The 19,320-nt window shown below is 53.9% G+C and overlaps 4 protein-coding genes across 4 annotated transcripts; 1 reads left to right on the top strand and 3 right to left on the bottom strand.

Annotated features, from left to right (window-relative positions):
• Nucleotides 1-284: 284 nt before the first annotated feature.
• On the bottom strand, nt 285-5,948 carry QC764_112070 (uncharacterized protein). Its single transcript, XM_062942467.1, has 3 exons — nt 5,039-5,948; nt 2,833-4,988; nt 285-2,780 (listed from the first exon to the last, which is right to left on the bottom strand). Exons 2-3 carry the CDS (start codon nt 3,157-3,159, stop codon nt 1,167-1,169), a joined length of 1,941 nt encoding a protein of 646 aa, XP_062805421.1. The 5' UTR covers nt 3,160-4,988; nt 5,039-5,948; the 3' UTR covers nt 285-1,166.
• Nucleotides 5,949-11,480: 5,532 nt separating this feature from the next.
• On the bottom strand, nt 11,481-13,182 carry GPP1 (DL-glycerol-3-phosphatase). The gene is made up of 2 exons (XM_062942466.1): nt 12,474-13,182; nt 11,481-12,412 (listed from the first exon to the last, which is right to left on the bottom strand). The coding sequence occupies exons 1-2, from the start codon at nt 12,602-12,604 to the stop codon at nt 11,806-11,808; spliced, it is 738 nt and encodes a 245-aa protein (XP_062805420.1). The 5' UTR covers nt 12,605-13,182; the 3' UTR covers nt 11,481-11,805.
• A 184-nt stretch (nt 13,183-13,366) lies between these two features.
• NUG1 (nuclear GTP-binding protein nug1) lies at nt 13,367-15,538 on the top strand. The gene is made up of 2 exons (XM_062942465.1): nt 13,367-13,481; nt 13,553-15,538. The coding sequence occupies exons 1-2, from the start codon at nt 13,454-13,456 to the stop codon at nt 15,181-15,183; spliced, it is 1,659 nt and encodes a 552-aa protein (XP_062805419.1). The 5' UTR covers nt 13,367-13,453; the 3' UTR covers nt 15,184-15,538.
• On the bottom strand, nt 15,329-18,571 carry DIS3 (exosome catalytic subunit dis3; the record flags this gene model as incomplete). Its single annotated transcript, XM_062942464.1, has 2 exons — nt 15,329-18,306; nt 18,370-18,571. 2 exons carry the CDS (start codon nt 18,569-18,571, stop codon nt 15,542-15,544), a joined length of 2,967 nt encoding a protein of 988 aa, XP_062805418.1. The 3' UTR covers nt 15,329-15,541.
• Nucleotides 18,572-19,320: the final 749 nt, after the last annotated feature.

Below are 19,320 nucleotides of genomic sequence, written 5' to 3'. Positions count from 1 at the left end.
AACTCCCACAACCCACAAACACAACCGGACGGGTTACAACATCCGCCCCGCCCCCCTCCTCAGAGAAAATCAATCTATTTCATCTTGGCGAATTGTTACACTTCTAAGGCACTTGACGCAGATCATTGAATTCCCACCCCAAAAATCTCCATCCACACTATCAACTCGGCTACCTTTACCGAGCAGATCATACATATGCTTATTTGACCCCCTCCCACTTCCCCGCGGCCCGGGCCGCAAGCAGCAAAAACGAAATTCAACACAATATATTGAAGTTAGTAAGAGTGAAATCTGGAAAAGGCAGAATGCCACCACATATTGACAGTATGGGAAACGGAAATCATGTTCAAATATCAGCGGCCGCGGCCAAACTGTTGTTTCTTTGTTCTTCTTCAACCATTGCGCCTCAGGCAGATTTCTCTGCCAGTGATCCATGTTGTATATATATCAGGTACATAACAGGTTTCTCCTCCCGCCTTCTTTCCTGTGTCCCATTTTCTGTCCATTTCGTTTACGACGGACTTTATACAAAATATGCTTCCACATCTTTTTTTCTCTCTCGCATCCCTCTTTCATCACAGCCATATCCTCCACCATGTCTGCTGTGTGTATGCTCCCCCGAAATGCTACCAGCACCACCGCTGCCGCTGAGATGATGCCTATACTAGAGCATTGAATCCATCCGACGCCAGGTAACGCAGGGTGAGAGCCAAGGGATGGACAACCCCTTTCTCTCATGCCAAGCAGGGGTATCCAAAGCCAATACCAATTCCGTTGACCAAACCTCCCCCCACCCTCCCAAAAAGAAAAAAAAGACATAAGAAGCCAGAAAAAGACACATATCCGTATATCATTACATTAAGTGAGTCCACTTTTCCGTGTGTGTGTGTGTGTGTGTGAGAGAGAGAGAGAGAGAGAGAGAGAGAGAGAGAGTGTGTGTGTGTGTGTGTTGTCAAGTAATTGTTGCTGATAAGTCGTTTGAAGAACCAAAGCCATATCCCACGTTTATAGGGGCTGCGCGACTCCAACCGTCCCGACTCCGAAAACAAAGACAAAAGAAACTCGGTCAAGACGATTTTGTTGCATGCATAAAACAAAACAAAAAATGATAATGGTACAACGGCCCGCTTCGATTTCGAGGGGCCAGAAATCAGAACACTGACGGTTTATGACTTGTCCGCACTGAAGTCCTGGGGGGTGATATTTTGAGCAAACTGGAATTGCTTCGATCGTGGCATGTTGGTGGGCGAAGATCGTGCTGATGGCTCAGTTGCATAAGAGTCGGGGAAGTGATATTCGGTTTGGGCGAGCGAAGGGCCAAAAAAACCGTTGTATGTTGGGCCCATGGACTGTGGCGGAAATGAGGGTGTCACAGGCTGGCTGGCCACATAACCAGGCATCTGAGGCGCCATCGAGAACTCAAGCTCGGATCCCCCGTGGCTGCAGAGGCTTGGCGTGGGAAGGGGTTCGTCCTGTGGGGCGAAATTCCAGGCGTGGTCCATGGAGCCTGTGAAGTATGCGTCTTGCATACCCATTTGTAGACCCGGAGTCCCTGGTGGTGTCTTCATGGTGGTCTCGGATTTATACATGGAAAACCCGCCCACGGCACCAAGGGACCCATACGTAAAGCCAGCCTCTTCATCTGAAGAACTGATACCAACTGTTCCTTCACGCGCGCTCTGATTGTGTCCCCCAGGGCTCAACGGTGACATGGCGCTGTTCAAAGAAGCCATTGCGGGAGATTGGCCGTCCTGGAGACTCTGAAGAAGCGCCTCCTTGTTGCGCTCCATCGCAAACGGCGACCTCGGTCCACCTGGTCCCATGAACGACTTTTGTACGCGCCCACCTAGGCCTCCCGTAGCGGAAGAGATGCGTCTCATCGGGCTTGCCGTTTCTGATCTTCGAGGAGCTTCAATGCCCGCTTTCGGCCCAGCGCCACCTCTCAAGGAGGATGGTCCGAGAGGCGCTGGACGTCGCAATTTCCTGCGGCCAGCGATATCAGCTGGGGGTGGTGGGGATTTGAAGCGCAAGTCTGACACTGTCAAAGGCGACTCGGGCAAGGAAGTCGGCGACAGAGCTTCACATTTCACCAAATTTTCCTCGGATACTCGGCGTTGGAGAAGCTCGGTTTCGGCGCTGACCAAGTTTTCGGGTATCATTTCAGACGGGAAGCGTGGGATGAGAGGTGACGCAAAATAGTCTCGGTCAGGGAACGAGCCGAAGTGACTTGTTTCCCCTGTATCGATATGATCCTGGCTTTGGACTCTGTGCAGCTCATGGCCCGACAAGCCATCCAAAAGCTCCGGGTTCGCCTGCCTGAAGCTGAAAGGCGTCGGCTGCTGAAAGTTGATCTCCTGTTGGGGCGTGGTGAACGCGCTCATGGCTGTTGACGGCTGGTCAAGGTCCGATGCGTCTTGTGAGCGGTGAACGGGCGATTTGACGTGTTCATACTTGACGTGAACGTAATCACTCCCTGGGCTTACTGGAGTGTCACCTCCAGGCGTTACTGTGGATGAAGCGCCCGCTGACTCGATGAGAGGCTGTGGTCCTGAAGCGCCATCATCGCTATCAGTGCCATCATCGCTCCCCCCAAACTTGGCAGTTGATAACCCAAGAGGTTGGTGCTTGTTGCTCAGGCCGTAGAACTCGGTCACGGTACCCTGCTCTTGGTCACCGGATTCCTTGACCTCCGAAGCCTCCTTTTCTCTTGCCTGTTGCGCCTCGAATTCGGCTGTCTTTCTCATCTGCTTCTCTTTTGCCCGGCGGTTTTGGAACCAATTCTGCAAAAGCACGTTAGCATATGACACTTCCTACGCATTGCGGTAGACCAACGTTGATCCTGGGAACCTCCACTCCCATTTGCTCAGCGAGCTCGCGCTTGGTGCTGCTGTTTGGCTTGGGGTTCTTGTTGAATTCGCGCTCCAACAATTCCACCTCGTCCTTTGCCAGTCTTGGCTTGGGCTCTGTCTGTTTGGACATGTGCATGCCTCCCTGTCCCATCATCACTGCTCTTTGCTGGTGTTGTTGGTAGTAGGCCACCATATGCTGACTCCAATACGGATACTGGTGGTCCTGGGGCTGTGTTTGTTGTTGGATGCCATGATAGCCCTGCATCTGAACGGCGTATCGGCGGTAAGGGTCCATGTAGTCCATGTCCATGATGTCCAACTGGGTCGACCGGTCCGGTAGAAGGTGTCGTCGTCGTCGTCGACGTCGTCCGGAGTGCGTCGTGAGTGAGGAAGATTGATCCTGTCTCGAGAAGACCCAGAAGACGAGGCAGCGTCTTTGCGGGCTCAGAGATGGTGGACACAAAAGAGTGACTGGGGTGAGGCGGACTCTTGAGTGATATGGACGGGGGAAATGTCAAAGAACGTGTGGGCCCGATCAGGACACTAAGGTACCAGGGGTCAGGAGCGCGTGGATGGGGTGGGCACCCGGCCAGGAGGTCTTAACCAGTTTAAGACTGAGCGATGAACTGAACGGGGGTGGGAGGGGGGTGGGCGAGGCGAGACCCGGAGCGGAACGGCAAGACACAGCTCGTGTACAGGGCTCTCCCCGTCTCACTTTTTCGCGGCTTCTTTCTGTTCCCTGCTGAGGACTTGCTGCTGAACAGTCTCATCAGTCACAACAGGACAAGACAGGGCAAGGCGAGAGGGAACGAAGGGGGGGAGGGGGGGAGTGGAGAAGGGGCGTTGTTACTTGTCCCGAACCTGTGCTCTGCTGCGTGCCGTGCATCACCCAGGCTCTCGCCGTGCAAGAACCCATCGAGACTCGACACTGCTCCAGGACGTGTCGCGGGTCATGAAGCGGCAGGAGGGTGGTGTGGTTCGGCATGCAGGCGGCGGGTGCTGGGGCCACAGGCTGGGCTTGGAAGGGGATGGTGGTGAGGTGGTGTGTGGGCGAACGAGGAGCGACACCCTCAACAAGGGTAGGACCAGGGAGACAGCCAGGGACCCAGGGTGAGTTCTCTCCACTAGGTACCACTGGGTACGAAGGACGAACGTGGGCGCTCTGATAGGCACCTCGGGCAAGCTGTGGACCTTTTGGTGAGCAGCACCAAGACCTTGGGGTGTGCTGGGGCGACCGGCTCCCCGGGGCATTTTCACACAAGCCAGGGACACTTGCAGCGAGCAAGGAAGAGGAGGGCAGCGCGCTGTCAGTACAGACTGCAGGCGGGTGGGCAGGCGGCGTGGGACTGCAGAGGCAGAGGCAGAGGCTGGGAGTAGGAGCTTGAGCGTGAGCGGACGCCGGGCACTGGGAGCGGTTGGAACCTCTGGGTACCCCTTGGGACGAGAAATCCCACCCTGGCCTGGTCCCGAGCTCCCCGCCTGGACATTCTTGGCGTCCCTTACACATCCTTGCATCCTGAACACCAGCTCGCACAGAGCCACAGCGTCCCTGGATCAAGACCCAAGTGGCAGCGTCGGTGCCACCCTGCAGGCTACCTATGTATGTAGACCCTGGCGACTTTTGGTTGCTCTGTGATCGGGAGATTTTGCGAGTTGGGCATCCGTCCGTACTGAAGGCATCTGGACTCCTGGGCCACAAGACCCTGCAGCTCGGAGGGAAAACTCTGAGGTGATGAGCCTGAGCAATAGGAAAAGCCGTTGGCGGAGCCGGAGCCTCGTGGAAGGGATGCCGGGCGGGTCGAGCGCGAGCTAGAGCCCCTGGGGAGCGGAGCTGTTGCTGTGGGATGGGTGCACTGTGTGGGGTTAAAGAGACGGTGCCGAAGCCGAGAACTTCTGAGAGGCGGAGGAAAGATGGAGGAGTGGAATCGTGTGGGAGAGAGAAAGAAAAGCCAACCGCCCGAAGCCGGGAGGCACCGTGCCTCGGGAGCCAGAGAGACCAGGAGACCAGGAGACCAGACCAGTGTTGGGGACAAGGGAGAGACATCGAAGACATTCGCGTGACCAGTCGAGAGCTCATCACTCAACGCAGGCGTGGCAGGGAACACCAATCGGGGTGCGATGGCTGCGGCTGGCTGCGATCTGTCTGATCAGTTCGATGCCATCTCAAAAGGGGGTCGACGGGTTTGTACCACCATGGCTTCCACAGCATAAGATTGCTGAACGAGAAAGAAAGCAAAAGGCAGCGCAACACCCAGTGGAATTTGCACGGGCCATATCGGATATGGTCTCTGCGCTGCCACCAAAGTGTGGGGTTATGCCACCGTCAGCCATTGCCTCCACCATGCTCATCAGCGAGTCAGCGACATCTCGTTGTGATGAATCCGATGATAACTCGCTGCTGTTATTGTTGTTGTCCTGTCCATCTCATCTGTTGAACTTGAACCTCGAAAGAGAGCGTCACTTGATTTCCGAGACGACTCGGAGTTGCACATCTTCCATCAGAGCACAAAGCACAAGAACGGCGTGGCAGAATCTCTGTTGGCTGTAACTTGCATCTCATCCAATTTCCTGGGAGGCGACACGCCGTGAACAGAATGCCAACCCGTAATTCGGTGCCGAAGGGTCGTCCTATGCCGGCGCCTCAGCCTCAAGTCCAGCCGCCGCCGGTTGCTGCCGGATCGACACCAAAACTAGTGTAGGCGAAGAAGCCCTTTGGCCCTTCTCTCACGATATCTGTTAGGGAGGTCCTGAAATCGGCGAGGCGGGTCCTTCAACGTGTTGCTCCACGGTTTCTGACTGGATGACCAGAGACATGTCCTGCGTCTTGACGACAGTGTCTGTGTAACCGAGCATCTCACTGCGTCTTTGTACGAGTCTGTTGGTGTTATTGAAGAAGTTGAGGTTGAGTGCCAACTCCACACCAAGCATTTTTCCCGGCTCCCACCCCATTGGGATTTCTCTAGAAGCCGTTGAGTGAATAGCTTCGCACCAGTGTTTCGTGAGGGAGAAACAGCGGTGGAGTTGACAGTTGCGGCAAAGCAAACAAGCCTCGCGCTGCAGCTGTCTGATGCAATCGGCATCCTTGCAAGGTCAGGAACAATTATCGCGGGGTTGTCGAGAAGTTCCTTCTCTCTTCCTAGCACTCCCCGCTGAGGTGGCCGCCAGATGGCAGCGGATGCCAGTCCACACCGGCCGCTTTCGCTTACCGCCTCTTCTGATTCGCCTGATGCACCGACGACCGCCAAACCTTGCCGTTTCCCGCCCTGCTGCAGGAAGAGATATCCAGAAGTCGCCTGATGACAGACTCCAACTCGAACGAACTCCACCGACAACAGCAGCACTGGAGTAGCAACTGGAGCAGCACTCGAACAGGCAACACGGTGACATCCAACACTTCTCGATACCACCCTGCGATGGTGAAGAGGGATAAAGAAAAAAAATACCGTACGACTTTGACAACCCCCAACCCTCCCAACCATGGGATTCTCTCGTCCAGGCACGCGCCTCGTAGATTACCCCGCTCAAGGATGATGTGCATCCTGCTCTGCAGATGAGGTGACGAGGTGAAAGCTCACCTCACCGAAGAAGCACAGATACCGCCCGTCGGCGCTGCCATGACGGTAACCAAGTTGGACGGGTGCGGCAGCTTAGGTGGTTCCCGGGCGTCACTTGCAGCTGATGATTTCCCATCCACCAGATTTCCACAACCTGACGGAGATTTGTTGGACAAGAAGTCGAAGACACAGCGCCGCACCGTAACACCGCATTTTCCAGCACTACGCTACAGTCGAATACAGGAGACGTGCTGCTACAGTGCATGCACATTTCTATTTATGGCGCCCGTTCTGTCGCACTCTAGAGTGGGGGTGACACTCTGCAAAAAGACCGTTCGGTTGGAAAACCACCATGCCGAAATCTTCAGACATCCCGTTCGATCAGAATGCTGTCCCGTTTTCTTCCTGCTTCTCCTACCAAGCATTCGGCACTTTTCAGCACTCCGAAGCAGGAAGATGCTGCGGTTGGAGAGCAGATGCATACTCGGTTGGCGCAACAAAGCAGACCGGAGACCAGAGGCTGGTTCGGGTGCATCCCGCTCTGCATCTTGTGGCTTGAGGATGGCCTTCTCTTTGGCTGATGGGTCTCAGCAAGTGATTACGAAATTGCGGGCGCTCAAGCCCAAGCTCCCCCATCCCGGATTTTCTTAAGATGTGCGATATAGGACAAAAACCACAGTCACATCGGCCGTCTCTGAGAAGTTACCTAGGTGGGTCCGTATCACCAGCCATACGTCACAACCCACGCAGCTCATGGGCATCAGAACGACTGCTCAGACGAAGAAAAGAAACAGCAATGAACCTACGGCAAGCGATCGAATCAGCTCCACAGCACAGTTTCGATGTCATCAGGCGAGCCAAGGTCAGTCGGTGTCTCAACAGATCATTTCGACCTGTCAAACTCAAAGGTCTGATCGGGAACTTTTCTTGTACATTTCAGCGTACGTATCTCCCCAGCGTTATCCGTATCTTGCTGACACACAGAATCACAGCTTTGTAACGACAAGCAGATGAGTAGCATTGCGTCGAACTCCCACGCCAGCCTTGCTCATTGGTTCGCGTACGGGTCAATGCGTGGGGTCTGTGTGCTACGGTGCTGTACAGCCTTCATAACATAACACCCATCCTATGCCATCCATGGTTGACTACCATGAAGTCGGCAACGAATGTTCGATGATAGTAGTGAGCACCGGCAGTTCGTAGAGGAAGCCAAAGCTAATGCAAGCAGCGGCCAAGATGACGGTCCAACAGTGGTGGTAAGCAGTGTCCAACACTCTCGGGTTTGAAAATGACCGAGACCGGCAAGCTTAACAACGGTCTAACATTTTTGTCCGCAGCGCCGGGCGGCCAAGAGTGGACCTTCCTTCACCTTATCGAAGCTTTTGATCCAGCTCCAGAGCCGCGGCGGGGCGGGGGAGCTGGAGAGATGGGGAGGACACGACTGAATCCGAGTGTAACGCTGTCATGGATGACGGGGCTGCTCAAGCAGGAAACCAGCTCGTAACCCGCCGCGCGCGCTGCCAGCAGTCACAACCAGTCCTTCGCGGTAGACAATCACAGTGAGGGACTGAAGGCGAATCGCTTCCACCAGCGGTCTCAATGGACGGCCAAACGCTGAACCACGGCGAACCTTTTGTGCTCATCCAACATCGGTACCTGAACCAGAGGTTCACCGCCCACGGTCAGAAAGAACAGTGTTTGACGCCCTGATGGAGCACGTCCCAGGGGCCAGGAGATTAGGATTATTTGCTGGCCCGGGCGGCCACGTGTGTGTCTGGAGGGGAGCCTTGTCCAAAGCTCCCTGTTGGACAACATGACCAAAAGGTACAAGCAGGTACATGGTGAAAATCCCTGCATCCTCCAACGGGCACAGTGTTTATCGGCAAGCCCACACCGTTCTGCCTGGTGCGAGGACGAGGACACGGGAATCCAACCTCTTCATCTGGGCGGTGGGTTGTTCATCATCACCATCATCATCATCATTTTTTTCATCATCTCCATGACGACAGGCAAGTTGGGATATTTGAACGACTGACTGACAAGCCTTCTGACGGGGACGCTGACAGGCGATCAGAGGTTAATCAGATCGGTCGTCGATCGTCTTGTTCGGCAACGGGAGCTCCCTGGATCCCGTCGAGGGCAGCAGACGAATCAATGATGGGAGGCTGCAAATGCAACGTGGGGGAAGTAATTTAAGATTCATTTACGGCCCTCACAGACTTTACAGATTCTAATTCTGTGGATTTTGAGCCGCATCTATGGCATGGGCTAATAAATTGACTGCAGATACTCAACATAATGCGTGATGGTCGATCCTGTCTCTTGTTCCTGCAGGAAACGAAGTCTCAGGTCGGAAACCACCCAAATGCTTCTTCTTTTTCCTGCAGGGGAAAAAGGGGGCAGCACAGCACTCGTCGTCGGACGTTTTCCCTTGCCAGTTTGTCCAGGGAAAACGCCACGCATCAGCCCTCGTCCGTCCATCCGTCCATCGGAGTTTCTTGTGTGTTGTTGGAAACTTGTTGTTCGCCATTCCAGTCTTATATGCTGTGTTAGCTCAACGGCCCGAGGCTGTGTTGATCTGTTTTTTTTCTTTGGATACCAAGATTGATTTGAGACGTCTTCGTACGAATGCCTGACGGGTTATGCAGGAACGATAACTCTATCGTTACGCAAATCGCCGACCAATTTGAAGAGGATGTGCAAGATGTTTACACAACAGTGAGATTTCAGAGTCGGCCTAATTTTTGATATGTCAGGACGGGGCTCACAACTTTTTGCCCTCCCCGCCGTCATGCAAGCGGCCGCAACAAATTCCGCACTCTTTTGCTCTTTTATACCCTTTCGTCACCTGGATTACACATCTGTATGTGTGTTCTCTATCAGTCAGACTCACTCTTCTTGTACCCGAGATCCCGATTTCGTTAACCGCCCCCTCCCTCTTCTTCTCGATCCCCGGGTAAGAGCTGAGATAGGTATCCCTCCCAACGTGAACGCGTGAATGAAAGGTATCAATCGGTTATCGCCCGCAGCCGCCGCCACGGGACAGAAGGGTGCTTTCTCAAATTTCCCCCTGGCAGACTGCAGAAAGGAAGGATTGATGAGCATCCCGCACACATTTGACGCGCGCGCCTTCTCGCACGGTTGTGATGGACCCCTTGTCATGACACCCACACACACCTTTTGCTTTCCCCAAGATTTCTAACCATGAGGTCAGCGCGTTGTGTGTGCTGGTGCCATTTTGCGAATGCAAAGACGGTGGGGGGTGGGTTGGCCGCCGTTCATTGCCGCCTGACTGCGTGACTGTGTATGTGTTATGTGTGTACCTGCTTGCTGCTCTTTTCTTCTTTCTTATTTCCCAAAAACATTCTATTCCATGAGGGCAGCAAGGGGAGGGAGGGAGGGAGGTGTTATTTCCACCTTTTTTCTGCATTATATGCGGCCTCCGTTGACGGGGAAGGGAAAGGGATATCATCATGTTCAACATTCCTCTGGATGGTGAAGGGATGTTTACACACCACTTGCCAGTTACTAGGAACTACACTAGGATAGGTAAAAATGATGAAAATGGGATGGGCTGGTTGTGTGTATACTAGCCCAAAGGGCACAAGGGAGGTAGGATTGTTGTGTTTCCCCCGCATCTTTTTCCTCTTCCCCTCCTCGCGTGGTGTGTTCTGCAGTAGTAGACTGGAAGAAGAGGGTGATGATCAGCGCGAGGCGAACCGGCACCTGACCGGGGACGCCGCAAGACATCCCGGGGGCAGGCTTCGGTTAGGGTTTGGGCCGAGAAGTAGGAAGGAGGGGGGGTTGGCCTCGACTGGGCTGGAGTGAACTCGGCTTTTATTGCAGCGCAGCAGTGCAGTTGATGTGTGTTTTAGTGCCACGAGGAGGAACTTTTTAGTTTTGAACCCGGTGGCCTCTACATGTGCCGATCGGCTTCTAGACTTCTTATGTGACGTTGTTTGTCGTCAGTTTTTTTCCTCTTCTGGGGGCGGAGGGGGGTTTAGGGGGGTAACCTCGCACTGTTGTTTTCTTGAGCTGCTGTTGTTGTCTTCCCGCTTCCGAGGGGTGGCGAAAGGATACATTCATGGGTTAGAGGAGGAGGAGAGCGGGATAATCTAGTGTATGTACATGGATGGGTGGGAAAGGATGCCGTGGGTAATGCTAAAGTTAGCTCATGGCGGGTGGGGAGCTGGAGGAAGACACAGACCGAGACACTCGGGGACGGGGTGGGGGGTTTGGGAAGAAGAAAAGGAATCAGGTGGGTGGATGATGAGTTAGCCGAGACATCGATCTCGTTCTCGGTGAGTAACGGTGAGGAACTTTAGGATGGCAAAAAGGACATTGGGAGGTTTTGGTGGTGGTCTTTTTCTGGGGGAAAGCATGGCGGCGAGGTAGATGGGTATTATGTCGATCTTAGATCGTCGGCGAAATGTGTCAAAAGAGCTTGCCGCCGTCATTACTGCTGCTCATGTCTCGAGTTGGATTTGCTTTTGTTGATCTCGATGATGTTGACGTCGAGTTCCATGTGACAGCCATCATCAACGTCACCGTTGACGCAAACGTACGTTACTGAGACTGCGTCATGCTTTTCTGCTGGTGATTCAGGGTACAGATCATTCGTTTGTCTAATCTCATGGCAAGGCCCTGAGTCCATGTCAGCTGTGAGGGTCTATGCGTTGTTCTGTGGAATGTAAGAACTGAAATGTGAGAGTAGATGTGTACGTTGATGAGACATGCCTACCAAGCGGCGCATCTTTGATTGTTGGGCCGTTATCTTTACCGAGTTCTAGCTGCCGGGGTTTGTCGGCTATCAGGTATACCTGTCGGCATTTAGTGAATATGTAAGGTATGGTTTAAACAACAGTGAACTGACCTCTGTTTACATCTCTCCCTAGCCCCTGTAATATCTACTATGGATGACTTGGTGACCTACGTCAAAGTACCCAGGGCTTCCATATGATGAAAGTTGAAAGAACCAACAGGTTATCCAAAACGCAAAGCTGCACTTTGGTCCTACTTATTGTCAAAGACCTCAACCTGACGCCTCATAGGGATACCGTTGAAATACTTCTTAAACATCCGCCTGAGACCAGTTTCCGATCTCAAGGTTCATTGCTCATATCTCCACTAGGTAAATGTAGATTTTCTTGAGTTTTCTGCTCTTTCATTCACCGCGACGAAATATGCAGCTCACATACCACGTAGGATCTTTAACACTTCACATACTTCCCTAATCCAACACGCACCAAATAATTGCAGGCATTTGCTGGTAAAACCCATGAAAATGCCGATATTCCATCTATTAACAGCCATACCATGTCCCATAGCCCCCAACAGTGATCCTGTAGCATCTATCCTCCTTCCAGTCCATCACCCAAACGCCCCTTTCCCAACTCTCACCCCTAATTCCTCACCAACAACCCCCCAATCTCCAGCACAACCCTCCCATCCTCCTCCCTCCTCACAATCCTAACCTGCGTCAGATCCTTCACCACCCAATCCGGCCCAGCAGACAAAACCTCCTCCACACTGTGAGAAGTCACCAACCCAACAACCCTGCACCCAGCCGCCTTCCCAGCCTTGATCCCAGCAGGAGCATCCTCAAACACCAAAACCTCCTTCCCCTCACCCGCCGACTCGCCCAGCTTCTCCCTCCCCAAACGATAGCAGGCCGGATCTGGCTTGCCGTTTTGCACAGACTCCGCCGTGACGAGGTGTTCCGGGACAGGCAGGTGAAGGACCTTGAGCCACCCGCTTACGAGGGGAAGGGAGCCAGACGTGACGATTGTCCAGGGGGCAAAGAGGGCGATGAGGGAATCGAGGAGGGAGCGGGCGCCGGGGATCTCGACGGCGTCGGAGCCGTAGAGTTTGGGGAGGAGGGCTTCCCTGGATTGAACGTATTCCCAGGTGGCCTTTTCCGGGGCGAGGATCTTGAGCATGTCTATTGTTCGGCGGCCGTGGGAGGTTTGGAGGATGATTTCGGGGCTTACGCCGATGTCGTTGCCGATGCTGGAGGGGTAGTGGTTAGTTTCTGGGTTTGATATGAACAAGATGGGGTGAGGGCTCTTACCCTTCCCAGTGCTTCTCTACGGCGGCGGTGGAATCAATGATTGTGCCGTCCATGTCGAAGAGGAAACTGTCAATGGAGACGGTTTCGGGGCCGGCTGTGAAGCTGTAGCCGGTGGTGTCTATGCTTCCCATTGTGACGTTTGGTTACAATACCTGAGGTTGGTGGTAAGACTGTGTGGATGAGTCTCTCAAGGTGAGAATATGTGATGAGTCTTTAGGAAACAGAATGATGTAACTTGATCAGGTTAGAGTCAGAATGCAAGAGGAAAAGAAGGGAGACAAGATAGCATTTCAAGAGTTGGCATGGGAACCAAAACAAATCAAAATCCACCACGGCGTCGTCGGATCGGGTCGGCAACCAGTGTCGGAGTATCCCAATCAGGAAACATCAGATTCCACTTTTTTTCTCTTCGGCGGTGAGATTGGCCGTTGTTGGAGCCCAATGCTCTGGGAAGTGGCTAAATGGACATCTCCGCTTTCTTTTCTGGTTACCGGGTGACCCATCGGAAGCAGAGACAGCGTTCTTAATTTGAGAGACGAATCACAAGATTTGAAAGATATCTTGTGAGAATGAAGCTGCCTATATAGGTCTGTCATATGTGTGTACTATATAAGTGATCAATGTACTACCCATGTTGAGGGACTATGTGGTATTCAACAGGGACCCTCTAAAGCCTCGAGAATCTTTGAATCATTGACAGTGAATGAAGACTGAAACAAAAAGATTTTGAGATGTTCATCCGAAGAATCGACAAGATGTCAACCCCACAATGCCATTGACGCAGTGAGGTGAGGGGCGGTGGGTGCGATAACTCCGATAAGCACCACAATTCTGTCTTATCGTAGGCGGTGAGGGGCGGCAGGATCAGCGCTCCACCATAATTTTTTGAACTTTTACAATCGCCCTGCTTTGCGACCCATCTCCAGGGCAAGTAAGCAGACGATCGAAGCCATTTTGATCATAAAATTAAATCAGTTAAAATGGCAGGATCAATAACCAAACCGAAAAGTATGCGCTCTCCCCTCTATCTCCTCGATCTATTGCCAATTGATCTTTTCTAACCCGCCCAAACCCTACAGAGCCGAAATCCAAGCGCACTCCCGTTCGCTTGAGGCACAAGATTCAGAAGGCCTCGGCCGCGAAGCAGCGCAAGGCGAAGAAGGAAGCCAAGAAGAACCCACAATGGAAGAGCAAGCTCAAGAAGGACCCCGGCATCCCCAACCTGTTCCCTTACAAGGAGAAGCTGTTGAACCAGATCGAGGAGGACCGCATCAGGAAAGCCGAGGAGCAGAAGCGCAGAAAAGAGATGCTCAAGGCTGCCAAGGCCGCTGGATCTGAGGAGAGCAAGGATGAGAATCGCATGGACGACGACGGAGAGTTTGAGGGACTCGAGGAGGATTCCATGATGGTCGATGAGGACGATGACGACAGCGAGGGGGACGACTCCAACCCTCTTGCGGCTCTCATTCGCAGCGCCCGGAAAGCGGCCGAGCAGTATGACAAGGAGCTGGAGAGCGGTGACGACGACGAGATGGACGACGATGAGGATGATTCTTCCAACGATGAGGAGTCTGGCGCGATCGAGGTTCCAGGCGGTGCTTCGTCCCGCAAGGCCTTCGACAAGGTCTTCAAGCAAGTTGTTGACCAAGCCGACGTTGTTCTCTACGTTCTCGACGCCCGCGACCCCGAAGGCACCCGCTCGCGTGATGTTGAGAAGGCCGTGATGGCTGCTGCTAGCGGCGGCAAGCGTCTCATCTTCATTCTCAACAAGGTCGACCTGATCCCCCCACCAGTTCTCCGCGCTTGGCTCGCCCATCTCCGTCGCTTCTTCCCTACCCTCCCTCTCCGCGCCTCCAACCCTGCGCCCAATGCGCACGTCTTCAATCACCGCGATATCACCGTTCAGAGCACCTCCTCTGCCCTCTTCAAGGCGCTCAAGTCTTATGCCGCCTCACGCAACCTCAAGCGCGCCATCTCGGTTGGTGTCATCGGCTACCCCAATGTCGGAAAGTCCAGCGTCATCAACGCTCTCCTCTCCCGCCTCGGTGGCCGCAACAACCGCGCCCCTTGCCCCGCCGGTGCCGAAGCCGGTGTCACGACCTCTATCCGCGCCGTCAAGATCGACCAGAAGCTCACCCTCCTCGATTCCCCCGGTATCGTCTTCCCCTCTACCGGCTCCATCTCCAGCTTCACCCCCAAGAACCCAACCGAAGCGCACGCCCACCTCGTCCTCCTCAACGCCGTCCCACCAAAGCAAATCGACGACCCGGTTCCGGCCGTCACCCTCCTCCTCAAGCGCCTCTCTGCCCAGCCAGAGCTTCTCGAGAAGATGATTCAGCTCTACGACCTTCCCCCTCTTCTCATCAACTCCGAGAGCGGAGACTCGACAACCGACTTCCTTGTCCAGGTCGCGAGGAAGAGAGGACGTCTCGGGAGGGGCGGTGTTCCCAACATCCAGGCTGCTGCCATGACGGTGGTGACAGACTGGAGAGACGGCAGAATCCAGGGCTGGTCGGCTGTCCCACCAGCGGTTCAGACCGGCGCCCCGGCTGCTTCGGCGAAGGGGCCGGCCAAGATTGCCAGCGAGGAGGTGGGTGCCGATCAGAAGAAGATTGTCACCGAGTGGGCGCAGGAGTTCAACTTGGAGGGCTTGTGGGCCAGCATGGAGGCTGGTGCAGAGGAGGGGGGTAATGAGGTTGAGATGGAGTAGATACCTTGTTTTTCTTTTCTTTATCTTTCGGTTCAGTTGGCATTTATTTTGCAGGGCGGTTCATTCAGCTTTCTTGTTTCGTTAAGTGGCACAAAGGCGTTTTGGCGTCGAGAGAGAGAGAGAGGAGAAGAGAGAAACAAAAACTGGGGGGTTTAAATGAATGAAAGATGGTATATTATGTACTTTTGTGGCCTTTGGTGTCGTTTTCTTGTTTAGCATGATGGAAAATACGATATCCGAATCTCTCAAAACCTACGAAAACGCAGGAGAATTGGTCCAGAGAAGAAAACAACCATACATGTACCCTGGTTTACTCTTTTACTACTTCCCTACAATAACCTTCCTTTTCCCCCACCATCTAATAGGTCTTGACCAACTCCATCCTCACTCCCCTCTTCCCCGTCGTCTCATCCTTCTGATCCGTCACCCTCACCCTCACCTTCTGGAACAGCTCCACCCTCACCTCCCTACTCCCACTGACCCGCAGCACATAATTCTCCGCGTCAAACTCGGCCTGCGGCTCCGTCTCAGCCAGATCCCTCAGCCTTATCAAACTCTCAATCCCAAACCTCGGCACCAAAACCACAAACCCGTTGCTAAAAATCTTCATGACGAACCCGTCCTCCTCCGTCGCCTTGCCGCGGAGCGCCTGGCCGACATAGTAAGCAATGCTCGCCCTCCCCGCCAGCTGCGCGTTCCGGTGCCTGACATTGATATTCTTGCACACAGCCTCGAGCTTGCCCCTGCTGCGCGTGCTGGGGTGGATGGCCTCGTATTCGATCGCCGCGGCGAGCTGACGGTGGGCCATCAGATCGGCGTACCGGCGGATGGGCGAGGTGAAGTGCGTGTAGATTTCGGACGCGAGACCGTAGTGGCGGAACTCGGGGTAGGCCTGCGTGCCGGAGCAAAAGTACTCGGCCGACATCATGCAGCGGGTGGCCATGATGCGCACCAAGGTGTTGAAGAAGGGCTCCTTTTCGTCGACGCAGCGGTCGAGACTGTCGGCCAGGGCGCGGGAGGATTCGACGCTGAGGTCGAGGCCGCGCTTGACCTTGAGCTGGTTGGCAAGTTCATCAAAGTTGGTCTTGGGGGGCGCGCCGTGGCGGCGGAGGATGGCGGTTTGGGGGAAGGCTTCGTATATCCTTCTGGCGACCGAGGTGTTGGCGAGAAGCATGAACTCTTCGACGAGGGACATGGTGTCGAGATGGACCTTGGTCTTGACGTCGATGGGGTCTGAGGTCTCGGACTCCATTTGCACCTTGACCTCTGGGGAGGAGAGGGACAAGGCACCGGCATCGAGACGCTTCTGCTTGAGCTTCTTCGAGAGAACCAAGAGAGTTCTGATGCTGGTGGTGAGCTCGTCCTGTTGAGAGCTGTCGTCCACCCTCAACTGTGCTTGTTCGTAGCTGAAGGCTTCACGTGACTTGATGACAGACTTGGTGAAGCGGGAGCCCACGATGTCGGCATCAGAGGTCATCTCCCAAATGACCGAGAACGCATAGCGCTCGACGTAGGGCTTGAGAGAGCAGAGGTCGGTACCGAGAAGCATCGGAAGCATGTCGATACGCTTGTCGACCAAGTAGACTGTGGTGCCACGAATGCTGGCCTCGGCGTCCATGGCGTTGCCGGGCTTGACGAAATGTGAAACATCGGCGATGTGGACTCCAACCTCAAAGTTGCCATTAGGTAGAGGCCGCGAATGAAGAGCGTCGTCGATATCTTGGCACCCGATGGGGTCAATACTGCAAATCAAGAGATCTCTGAGATCCTGGCGGTCTTTCCAGCCTGGATCCTCGAGACTCTGTGGCACCCGCCAGTCGTGACCTTCCTTGGGCAGACAGTCGAGGACGGTCTTGGGGAAAGGCCGGTACTGAACGTCGTACTCCAGGAGCAGGGCTTCTGTCTCGGCAGCCTTCGTCTCCAGTTCACCGAGAGAGCGCACAAAGTGGCCGGAGGGGTGGCGAGAGCTGCGGTCCCAAGCATCGATCGTGACCAAGATGCGCTTTCCGAGAAGTTCGGAGACCTGTCTGGTGCGGAGGCGGATCTTGGGGATCTTCTTGTCCATAGGGATAACGAAAACATTGTCTTGTTTCCTTCCTTGTTGCGCCGACTGGCTGACGGAGGACTGATCGATATGTCCGACATATTGACGCCAATTCCGCTTGATCACACCGACAACCTTTGCAGTCGGCTGAGCATGTCCCTCCGTCGTCTTTCTGTGTGTTCTCTTGACCTCCTCCTGCAGTGCCTTGCGTTCCCTTTCCGAAACAAAGTCATCAGACTCTTCGGCATCTGGGTTCTCGTTCTTCGTGATGGCATCCTCCTCGATAACTTGCGTAGATGGCTCCTTCCACTGATCCTTAGGCAGTACCTCCACCACAACCAAGTCACCATCAACAGCACGGTTGATGTTCTCCCGCCCCAGAATAAGCAACGCCTTGGGGAAAGCCGGTACCCTAATGGACCCCTCCAAATAATTGTACGGCGACACATTGAAGATGCCCTGATGAAGCAAATTGCTTTTCACCCCCGTCATCATCTTCGACATGCTGAAGTACTCGGGATACAAGTTATCCCCCGGCCTCTTCTCCTTGATCTGATCCCGATCCTGCGTCTCAGGAATCATATCCAGCAACTTCTCCCCATCCTTCAACTGCCTGACATAATCCGCCAACGAACAAGCGTGAATCCCCTCCTGCTTGGCCTTCTTCAGATTATCCCGATCGTTGCTCAGCATGACAATAGAAGGGGCATCCTTCCCCTTGATACGGGCCAGATGCTCGCCATACCACGCCACCGCCCTCCTCACCGCACGATCGTTTCGGTCATTGACCGTCTCGCCCTCCAAACGGGGCACATGAGTCTCGAGTCGAAACTCGTTGAAAAAGACATAAAACCTCTTGTCCTCGCTCTTGGTCAGGCTGATGAGCCGGTTGTACAGCGGGAGCGACCTGTTCCTCAGCTCCTCGAGCACAATCTGCAGGACAATCACGTCGTAAAAAGCAGACTCCTGCTCGAAAAGGTCCATGGCTGTGAGAAAGGCATTGGTGTCTGGTACCAGGTAGTGCCCCTGGGGGAAGACCTTTGTCCCCGCCGGTGAGTCTGAGAGGACAAATGGGATCGCTAAGATGACGATGGTTAGCGATGAGATGAGCCTGTGAAACAGAGGGTATGAGAAACGCTCACGCTTGCCCAAGGCATCTTTCGGAATGAGCATCTGATGCTGGCACTCCTGACACAGCTTGGAAGAACATGGGATGTCCCGACGGAGGTAGACCTCGCGGACGATTTTTTGGACCTTGCCGCTCTTGGTGGATCTCACATAGATCTTATTCGAGATGTTGGCCGCGAGAGGGTCCGACTCGACCGACCGTTTTAGACTCGCCATTTCTTAAATTTGTTTTCTCTGTTGTGCCGACTGTGGGTTTTCAAGATAAATTCGTTTCTTCCTGTCTCCTGGTTTGAAGGGGTCGCCTTGAAAATTCGTTGATGGCTGCTGTGGTTTGGTGAATTTTTGATGGAGAGGTTGCGATTACCAATGTTGAATTCCTTGGTGTCGCTTCTCCGACCAATCAGTGCAGCTTTAGCGCTTATAGCTCTTATCGATAGCGCTTCACAAGCGCCTGCCGCGGGGTAATGCGGGCAGCCGACGACGACGACATCCTGAGTGGGACATAACTATTGGTTGTCTTTTGAAGGCTTGTTATGATACATAGTGTTTATCTCTCAGATGTCCCATAGGACCTGCTCAGGCTCATCTCGTGTCGCGATGAGAATATCTACACCTACCTCCCAAAACGCACCCACAGCTTCTGAGCTTCATCCTCTTCAAAAGTGCGAGGGGGTTCAGGTCCCCTGCCCAGACTTAGGTCCGAATTCTCGTCTCACGCACTCTGTTGACACCCATGTTTGTTGGTGGCATATTAGATTACCTGGCCGATATCTGTTGCACTGCAGGTCTAAGTGTCCGTCTACAGCACTCTGGCACCGGGTACACAGCACTCAATATCACAGCTTACTGTCCATACTGTGTAATCCAACAAATCTCCCAGCCATGCTGGAAGCAACATCAGCAAAGAACTTTCACCACCAAAAGGCCGCGTCGGTACCCGGAGATGCATCACAAATTACAGCAGC

The sequence above is a fragment of the Podospora pseudoanserina genome, chromosome 1, assembly GCF_035222485.1.
Source record: "Podospora pseudoanserina strain CBS 124.78 chromosome 1, whole genome shotgun sequence".
NCBI classification, from domain to species: Eukaryota; Fungi; Ascomycota; class Sordariomycetes; order Sordariales; family Podosporaceae; genus Podospora; species Podospora pseudoanserina.
Note: the sequence above shows the minus strand (reverse complement) of the source record. Positions and strands in the feature narration are given on the sequence as shown.